Here is a 10,042-nt window from a genome sequence, read left to right as displayed (position 1 = left end):
GGTAGGCTGCCCGTCCGATTCTCACTGGCAATTCGTGAAATGCGCACTGTTGATGACTATCGAAACAGCTCTACAGTGCTTCTCGGCTTTTCGACACAGAGCGGCTTCACCCACACGACGAAATCTCGATTGATTTTCCAAAGTCGCTTCATACTGTCGACGGATTCACCTAAGATTGTGTAAAATAATAGAATTATAGAGTCACTCCAAAATGTACATGAACTATACTCTAAAACAAAATGAAGTGACATAAGCGGACCGTGTAGCTGTTGTGAATGTCAATCGGTGTCCCTGTTAGTTGACTGTCTGATTTTCTAGGGTTGTCCGTTGACTTGTAAGGATCCGTATGCCTCCATCTACCGTCGTTTGTGCTTTCACATTTTATTCTCTTGGGATTTACATAAACGTTGAGTTATCGTGCCCAATTTTCACCCCATCGTCTTACAGTTGGCTAAGCTGATCGCCGGCAGTGCCAAGGAAAAAACCCCTTTCAAAAGGAAAGTTGATAGAGGAACTCCAGACAACAATACATCCAAATTGGCCCGCAAGTTGGCCACTCATAAACCGGCGGTTACGGCGACACTTCAAAATCAAAAACATAAGTTTCCGTCGACCAAAGCGCTGGCGAAAGCCGACGGAGAGAAAACCAATGCTGCAACTTTAAAATCCCAGCAACGGACTCTGACGAAAGCCGACTCTAGCTCTAGTGACGAGAGCGGGGTCAGTGATAAAGACAGTAAAAGCCGAGAGAATAGCTCTTCAATTCGTCGCACCTCAACCATCTCTCAACGTCGTTGCGGCAGTCTGTCTGTGAAGAAACGCACCACTGGGAGTCGATTGTCACAGACGAAACCTCGTGTTATCGCAGAATCTTCCGCTTCTGTGAGTAGTAATGATGAAGGGAAGAGGAAATCTACGGCCAGCATCGAGGACAGTGATGTCGCGAGCTCTGAGTCCGATTTTGGAGCAATGGACGCGCTTCCGCGCCTAACGCGTAGTCAGCACAGGCAATTATTGGGAGATACTCCTCCTGGGGCTGCCTTGCAAACGGCGAGTCCTGTTGTCAGCACTGCGACTGCCGGCGTTGCCACAAGTACTGCGATCGGTTCTCCTGCAACAAGTTCAGAATCACACACCAAAACATCCGTTCCAACCACTAACTCCAGGATTAGTGATCTGAAGGTCGACGTGACGGAGGATAACCAATTTCCAGAAGCTGGGGCGGCTCTGGTCACTGAAGTCAAAGAAGAGAATGTTTGGGCCGAAACTGTTGATTCACATGGTAATTCATTCTTTGTTTCTCCAGATTCACTCGCTAGTATAGTATAGTCTTGGGAGTGGGTGGGTTACAGTTCTGGAAGGTTTGCACTCATGGTTAAACCCTTATTTGGAATCGATAGCAATCCGCCATCCTCGGATTTTCCAATATGTCATGAGATGGTAAAGACGGGAATGGATGTGAGTGTTCTTTGCTCACAAGGCGTACGTTTTCTGCGGTCAGGTTATTCGCAAGTTGCGCTCGCTACAATTAGCTAAGTGTGTAAATTATCCATCTGTTTATTCGTGTTGGTTCCACTTTTGAGTGGCTCCATACTTTACACATTCTTTACAACAACAGTATTGCCAGGTTGTTTTTACTGTAGTCAATGAAGTTCTTGCGCGAGATGATTCTCTAGTCTCCTGTGCATCTTTCAACTTTCAGAAGTCCTACCAAGTGGCACTCCTGTTTCCTCACCAGTACTAAGCACCTCGAACGAACCACTTATGGAGACCAAGCACCAACTGAAGCCCGAAGATGAAGATACTCTGGTCGTTCTAGATCAGGATGACAAACCCAAGCGTCTTGCGAAGTTGCGCCCTCGCACGAAAACCGTTAATAATGAAGTAACCGTTGAGTCAAAAGAGTTGACAGAAGCTAAGAATTCTGTCCTGTCCAAGTCTGAGTCTACCGACAAAGTCGATGACGATGATGAGCGAAGTTCCGTGCACACGATGAGCACGGACCCCATGAAGGATTTACTTTTCGATTTCACAATGTCTCCTAGCGAGGAGAGCGTAGCCACTTCGAGTGCTCCTAGCGAGGAGGGTGTTGATGTAAACCACGTGAAACCATCCAGAAAAAGTATGAGAAGTACCCAGAAAGAGCTCAGTGACTCCAACGACGAGGAATTATCCCAACCACAAAACGATGAGGCGGAGGAGAATTCGGAGGAAGGTGGGGACTTGGCAAAGTCCCTCACGGTTAATTCCACAGGGGCGGTGGAAGTAGATTCTGTTATACGAGCATCCCCTAACGCGAAACTTCGCACACGTTCCGAGCGTGTTCGTCACATCAGCACCAGCAGTAGCACCGCGGATGGGACTGGACGGAAGACTCCCGCGAAACGTGGATCAGGGACACCACTCCGAACAGCGGTATGTTTTCTTGCTCTTTTCAAGGTTTCTGTAAGGAGGGAGGATTCTTAATGACCCTCCTCAGTTCGGGAATCACCCGTTCCTCTATTCTTATTCTAATGTTGGCAGGTTAAGTCCTTCACCCTACACAAGTCTACAAGTCGTCGCCTTTTGTGCCATCACCAGCGATGTTTCAACACTTAAGATGCCTTTTATCGAGCAAATCGTGCGATATTTCGCACTGAGTTTGTTCCATGTTAATAAGCTTTACAGTGGCCAACTAGCTTTGCACCTGCCTACAACACTCTCAACTGGTGGCCAAGTCCAGGACCTATACATTCTGATAATTTTCCCGCACGTTCTTTTTTAAATCTAACGCTACAAAGTTATTTGCATCTATGTTAGTGGAATGGCCTTCTTTCTGGACAGACTGCTGATATGTTGTAAGTCAGGAGGGGTGTTCAGGGTTCCAAGTTTAAACTTCATTCGGTCAGTCTCCCTATTAGCCGCACCACTTCGCTCTCCTCAGTTCGAATCCACACAGCTTCTGTACTTTCTTGTCCACAGGCCTTCGACAGATCACCTACACCTGCCTCTGAATCTCCTCACTACTCGCGATCACCAATTCCCAGTAGTGGCGCGCCGACGAGCGTGTGTGGATCTGGCCCTAGTGCCATGAAGTCCGCTGTGGGTTTGGCACCGCCCCCATCTCGCCTTGGTTCATCCCGTCGATTCGGTGGCCCGTTTTTCCCCATCGCTGGATTTGAAGAAATGAGTTCCGAAACCAAATGTCAGGTTAGCTACTTTGGTAACACTGTTCTAGAATCTTAATAAAAGTAAACAATCTGTGCTGAACCTTTGATACAGCTCAGTGGTTAAGGCGCCAGCTTACGAACCGGAAAGTCCGTGATTAAAACCCAACCTCAGCATTTCGACTGTTCTTGTCTAAAGTTGGGTAACCTGGCAGTATTCCAACCCTCGTACCTCTTTCCGTTGGCATGGTAGCTAGGCATCGAAAGGGTGCTACTTCTGAACGATTTTTCTACTGGATGTCCGAAATATGTATCAGTCCCTCTTATGAGAGTCAGTAAGCCCCAGAGGTAAACTTGTCAGGCGCAGATGTGTGGTGCAATTCGTTCTTTCAGCTGATTGTGCACGGCTGTCCCAGAAACAGACTAGAGTTGACCAAAAATCTGCGCATCGCGTTCAACGATGGTTTCTCCAACTTGCTATCGAAAGTAATGTATTCCTGAAGGCAGGGTGCCTGGTGTTTCCCGAAGATCTGAGGAAAGGACTGTTGATTGAATTGCACATCACATACTTGTATGAATAGCACTTTTCGAAGAGCAAGGAGCTGTTTTGTTACCACTGGCGAAATGAAAGTATGTGGTGAAGTGTAGCCCAGTGAGAACAAGCCAGAGAACCAGTACTATTGCAAAAAGCACGTGCTTTCCTTTGGCAAATAGCATATTTGCTTTCCGTCAAAGCAAGTATGTGGTGATCGCTGACTACCGCCGTGACTATTTTAAGACCGAGGAACTGGCAACCGTCAGCACATCAACCGTGGTCAATCCCATGCGTTCTCACTTTGCTAGGCATCAGATACCGATATCGTCGTTCCCCGATAACCCCCCACATTGTGGCAACGAAAGATTCAAGAAATTCGGTCAACACATTATTAGTCTTTATGACAGTCCATCTAGTAATAGTGCGGAATCAACAGTCAAAATGGCTAAGCATATTACGACGGTCGCCAAGGATTCGGTGGATTCCTGTAATCCACCTGGGATGTCTGCCACTGTAATCGCGAACCAACACTCTCCGACCTTCGCTGAAGTAGCTCGCGGTTGCGCCGTGATACCGGTTGAACAGTCCCTCTATCCCTGTGTTGCGGTCACTCAATTGCCTTTTCTGTGTTTCCGTGGTGTCATACGGTGTTTGAAGCTCCCTTCGCAGCAGTGCCTCTGCTGGTAATACTCCATCAAGTAACTTGGGATGTGGTGTCGTGTCCTCTGTGGGACTTCAGATGTGCACGCTTCAGGGTGTCAGCAAAGCTTTCTCCCTAGCCGTTCGACCGCAGATGAAACGGCGGCGGGCGGACATGCTCCCGGCGAAACTCTGCGAGCGCCGATCATATGAACCGACTGTCTTTCCCCGGCTGCAATGGCTTCTGGCGTTCTAAAGCGGCTGAACAATCATGGGAGTTTCAAGACTGTAGTGACCGTTGTGGGGCTGCTCACAGAATGAATTTTCGGCCACTTACTGTAAGCGCCGACTACGACGAAAAAGTACTGACCGCCAACTGGACCTGCATAGTCGATGTGAAGATGAGACCAGGGTTCGGTCAGCTACGTTACGAGCATACGTAGGTTCTCACAGGTGACTTAGCTGCTTCCCCACACGCATTCAGGATTTGGAGTCCTTCAAAAGCCGGTAGACGTAATTCTGGATGCCCTTTATGAAACTGATACAATACGGCCGACTGTAGCTCCTTCGGAATGACAACGCATGCTGCAATATTTCTTGGAATTGTCGGGTGGGCAACTAGAGATTCTCCATCTTCCCCGACTACGAAAAGTACTGACCGCCAACTGGACCTGCATAGTCGATGTGAAGATGAGACCAGGGTTCGGTCAGCTACGTTACGAGCATACGTAGGTTCTCACAGGTGACTTAGCTGCTTCCCCACACGCATTCAGGATTTGGAGATCTGATCAATCTAGGAGTCCTTCAAAAGCCGGTAGACGTAATTCTGGATGCCCTTTATGAAACTGATACAATACGGCCGACTGTAGCTCCTTCGGAATGACAACGCATGCTGCAATATTTCTTGGAATTGTCGGGTGGGCAACTAGAGATTCTCCATCTTCCCTGAAAATGGTTGAATACAAACCATCCCAGTGTTTTCTATTTTATTAGAAGTGAGCGAGATGGCGCAAGTGGTTTGAGCACGAATCTATTGAGCAGAAGGTCCTGGTTCGAACCCGACCTCTGTCCCCCGACTTACCCTGTCTAGACTTGGGCAACCTGGCAGTATCCCAGCCCTCGTGCTTCTGGGTGGCATGGCAGCTTTCCCTTAGTCCGAGGACACAGGAAGTAAATATATATAGTGATGAAAATAATGAAATATAATATATGTACGCGTAATAATGCGTAGATATCGCATTCCTGATGCTACCGCACACGATAGATGGGTTTCGAACCGCATTGGGTTCGTGGCAAAGTTTATTTGTTGTTCAAACCTACACATTAATTCCCGGGCGTCAAAATCAATCGCTGAGCGATTTCTAGTGCCGACCTTCTTTGACCTGCCCTTCATCGCTGAAGGACATCACCGTTGCCCCATTAAATATAGGCATGCTCGTCGCCCTTACTGTATTCACAGTCCCATCGTAGAGGGCAGTACAACTACTCCAAGATAGCCTCGTAATATGGTTGCCCGTAGTATGGGATCTCGCTGGCATTATTGGCACGGCTGCACTTTGTGGAACCGCTGAGCTGGAGATAGCTCATTAGTTGAGGCGCAAACTTACTAACCCGATGGTCCGTCCTTCGAACCCAACCTCATCATCTGTCTACGATCGGGCAATCTGGCACTATCTGAGCCCTCGTGCCTCCCTCGAGTGTCGTGGCAGCTAGGCACCGGAAAGATGTTACAGCTGAACGGTTCGATTTGTTGGTGGAAGTTTTCCAGCCAATACAACCGGCGGAATCATTGTAGCACTTACATCCGATCATCACGTCAAGGTTGCAGCTTTACGTTGGGATTGGATACATTCTGTTGCAGAGTACCTTGTCATGGAGCGCGTACAGCACCGCTTGCTTTGGCGAGTACATTTTTTACTGAATCCCGCACATCATCCTGAGATCATCCAACGCCCACATTGTTTTTGCTTTTTACTCCTTCATTTCTGAAACTAGCAAGACGGAGCCTGCCAGTCAGTTTGAAGACGCATGAGGATACTACGGCCGTATTGTTCGCCGGTTGCCCGAATCACAGGGAAGCGGTTTAAAGGCGCTCCTGAAGCTCCTAAATAAGGCTTCCAAACGTGTAGGCACCTTATCCTTGATCGTTTTCATTGTGGACATAGGACCTCTCCACACCAGTTCCCTTCCCTTTCCACTCGCCGCTGAGGGCTTCTTCTCTCATGTTTGTGTAGCAGTAAAGCACAGTATGCATTGCTATCGATGATGGTGTGGAAATATAACGAAGAGGATAACCGCAGTTAGTACGACGTAGAGATAAATGACATAGCCAAGTGGACGAAATAGGGTCCATCTCGGGGAAGTGGCATTTTGACCTAACTACAGTCTGGGACGAGGAGTTGAGCACTTTTCTGAAGACGGAAGGATGCCAGTTTATTAGCAGCACGAAAGTCAAGGTGTGATCAGCGTTCTGCGAGCTGACAACCCCACTTCCCAGTAGTGACGCTGATCCATGCAACCGGTCTCCAGCCAATCACCAGGATATTTCACTGCATACATCTCGGGCTTCGCTTATCCAGTCGGCAATGCTCAGTTGTTCTAGTCAGAACGACACTCTGACACAATCACCGACTTCGAAGGAGCAAAGATCGACCGCACCCAGGAGCTGCAGAGCCAATCAGATAATGAAGTACACCTGAACATCTAGTGGAGCGTGTGAAGAGTGGTGTACGATTGCTGTTCGTTTTGCAGAATCCCATGGTTTTGCATTAGTGAACAAATTCATCAATTGCGGAGGGTACGACACTGGCGGCGGAAAGAAATTGTTTGCTTCACAAATAAGGGAGTAGTTTCGAAGCAAGAGATAAAATTATCTACCAATCTTGTATCTCGTAGTGCTTTCGTTCGAACGTCTTCGACATCTATCGAATTGCCAGCCATAGGTCTACAACTCTGGTCATTCTGTGGAAATCTGTTGACTGTTGTTCTTTTACGGATTTGAGTGAAAGAGAGTCTTTGGTGCTATATATTATCATTGGGAAAGCCGCAGTGTATAAACCGATTAGTGGAGTGTTCCGGTAGAGTGAAAGATCTTTCACGTTTCCGACGTAGCACAATCGTTGAAATCTGGCTTGTCTATGGCAACACGCTCCTTATGCTTCTACGAGATACGGTCCACGTAATTTACCTGGCCATTGTTTAGAGCACCTTTCTCAACCAAAGGCGTTTGACAGAGCTCTTCGGTCTTCACTACACGGATTTCTTTCTTCCATCGCTGCTCTCGACGGGGCAGACAGTAGGCCCCATGAGGGCTGTTGTCACTGCTTAAACAGTTGACGCGCTTCTCCGTCGAACGAAATCGCCGAGCCAGATCAAACGAACTGTAGTAGTCTTCGAGAACCGCAAGACATATGTGTTCGTACAGCCTTTGAGTTAAAGTCTTCCTCGCTTGGTCACCTAGAAATGGAAATGTCTCAAAAGTGGCGCGGAGCTCTAGGCATTGCCTTCAAGATGCAAACGTTCAGTATCTTCTTTTAGCTAGACGGGTAAATGTTAGCACTCTCCTATGTACGTTTATGTGCACCGAGACATTTCTTTATTTCTTCAAAGGATCACATTTCAACACAGTTTATTATCCTAACTGAGGTGTGCGCTTCGAGGCGCCACTTTAAATGCCTGGGTCGTTGATCATATTGCTAGCTTAACGAGTGGCGCACAGTAATTGCCGCTCTGGTTATCAATCAGTCGAAAACGGCAGCTCTCTGAGCGACCGAACCGTCGTTTTTTTTTAAAATTTTACTGAGCCATATACGAACTTTGCAAATATTTCTGTACGCAATGGTTCCCGAGGTGAAATCAGTAGGTGCACCTCTGAAGCCTTGTGGATTTTCTAAAGGCATATGTGAGTATCCTTAGTCTCGTTGTGAATCACTAAGCTATCCATCTAATGACATCCTGGAGTGATCTTTTGTTGTAAAAAGGCCACTATTTATAACACACTCGAGCTGTGGGACGTTATTATCTTTCTGATGTGATATTACCGACCGTACACTAGTGTTTCACCTGGAGGCGTTTATTCTACTTTCGTTTCGTTACGAATTCATCGTTTACCTGTTTCAGCTCCTTCAGGAACGCATGCAACGCATCTTGGAGGCTTGGCGTTCTGCGAAGCAGTATTTAAAAGATCTCGATCAGCGCACAAATCGTTCGCGGCGTATTCGTGCCAGACAATCGGTCACCGAGCCACCACCAGCAGCCACAGCACCACAAACCTCCATGAGACAATGTAACGCTGAGGAGATTCAGAAGCAAGATGAATCATTCAGTGATGTTACTGTCACGGAAGGCCCGCCAGAACGGGCAGCTGCTGTACATTTTCCGTAACATCGTTTCTTGCATCCTTGTTTATCGTTATTGGTTACCTGAATCTTTTATTATGCACAGGCCGTCTATCTTCTTTATCCTTTTGAACTGTATTCTGGTGATGTCCTTGTATATATGTATTCACTATGCCCCAAACACACAAAGATTGCACCATACACCTGACTCCAGTTCTCAAGCTGACATTATGGTTGGGCATTCTGGTCCAAGTAGAAACGCTGTATCGATCGCATTAGCCGGCAAACTCGACTTGATGCCGAAGATCAAATCAATTGGCTGTTGTATCACTTCGGTGTCCAGCCGTCCCATAAGCCGAGGCGAAAGCAGAGGATAAAGGGATTCTGCTAAGTTGTTCAAGTTTATGGACACAAGCCATATATAAGCTAGGGATGACTCTGATATGGTTGATTTCTACAAACTCAGCCTTAAGTCCGTCTTGGTTCTCATCAAGTGGATGTGAGGGGACCTAGCACTTTAGCAAACACTACGGCAGCCTACCTAATAAGAGGCCGAACTACGTAGCAGTAACCTAAGAAGTACGTGAGGTAGAACTAATTGCTTATAGCGAACGCACTGTCATTTTGGTAAACCGTTGTTGCTCAGTTTTCACTCTACTGGAACACAATGCGATCATAGAGCACTTATTAAGACAGTCATGCTTCGCACTTAGGCCTATGCAATAGGTGACCTTCGTTGTTGAAGCCAACAAGCACCCTGCGGCGTACAATGACAAGCCATGGCATGGTTCTTTGTTCCCTAAGCCAGAAATACCCGGTCTACCGTTTTGACTTAGATCCGTAGATCGGAAAAAGTGCAAGCAGACTAAAATCCAACACGGTGTCTTTCTATATCCGTCGGCCTCGTAAATATCGTAACAAAATACTAGGACGAACGGGTATGCGCATCACCACAGAATCTGCGCTGCCAGTTCGGTCGTTCTCCAACAGTTATGTCAGCCGCCTTACATGAGTTCGCACTAATCACAAACAAATGCACAAGTGGCGAAACCTTTAAAGGGCGCAGTGGCACATTACTCTTTGAAGTTCTCATAGTGAGGAAAACGCTGAACGAATAACAAAATCCTAACATTAACATAAGGTTGACGGAAACCCGGGGAATGCGCCTACCTGATGAGCCCCAAGAAGGGTGAAACCGGTCGTGGGCTGTCGAGGGATTCTCAGCAACCTTACGAGTAGTACACTACAAAATGCTAAACCAATTTCTAAATAGGGCTTTGGTCATGGGATGTGTAGGATCGGATGAGCTTTAGGACTAAAACGGCCACTTGCATGAATTGAAGATCGGCCGAACAACCGTCTTAAGAGGTCTCGCCGGTGCAGGA

The 10,042-nt window shown here is 47.3% G+C and overlaps 2 protein-coding genes across 2 annotated transcripts in view; one reads left to right on the top strand and one right to left on the bottom strand.

Annotated features, from left to right (window-relative positions):
- Positions 1 to 3,149, bottom strand: part of T265_11250 (hypothetical protein) — a gene marked incomplete at both ends in the record, with an annotated part of 9,510 nt that extends 6,361 nt beyond the window's left edge. The window contains one exon of the mRNA XM_009177858.1: positions 3,017 to 3,149. Coding sequence (XP_009176122.1) covers positions 3,017 to 3,149 — 133 coding nt within the window. The remainder of the gene's footprint in view (positions 1 to 3,016) is intronic.
- Positions 1 to 8,852, top strand: part of T265_11252 (hypothetical protein) — a gene marked incomplete at both ends in the record, with an annotated part of 32,543 nt that extends 23,691 nt beyond the window's left edge. The window contains 4 exons of the mRNA XM_009177857.1: positions 448 to 1,282; positions 1,703 to 2,415; positions 2,962 to 3,189; positions 8,440 to 8,852. Of these exons, the coding sequence (XP_009176121.1) occupies positions 448 to 1,282; positions 1,703 to 2,415; positions 2,962 to 3,189; positions 8,440 to 8,703 (2,040 nt within the window). The remainder of the gene's footprint in view (positions 1 to 447; positions 1,283 to 1,702; positions 2,416 to 2,961; positions 3,190 to 8,439) is intronic.
- Positions 8,853 to 10,042: the final 1,190 nt, after the last annotated feature.

Source organism: Opisthorchis viverrini (genome assembly GCF_000715545.1).
Source record: "Opisthorchis viverrini unplaced genomic scaffold opera_v5_467, whole genome shotgun sequence".
Classification (NCBI taxonomy): domain Eukaryota; kingdom Metazoa; phylum Platyhelminthes; class Trematoda; order Opisthorchiida; family Opisthorchiidae; genus Opisthorchis; species Opisthorchis viverrini.
The sequence above is the reverse complement of the archived record's forward strand: the minus strand, read 5'-3'. Positions and strand labels throughout refer to the sequence as shown.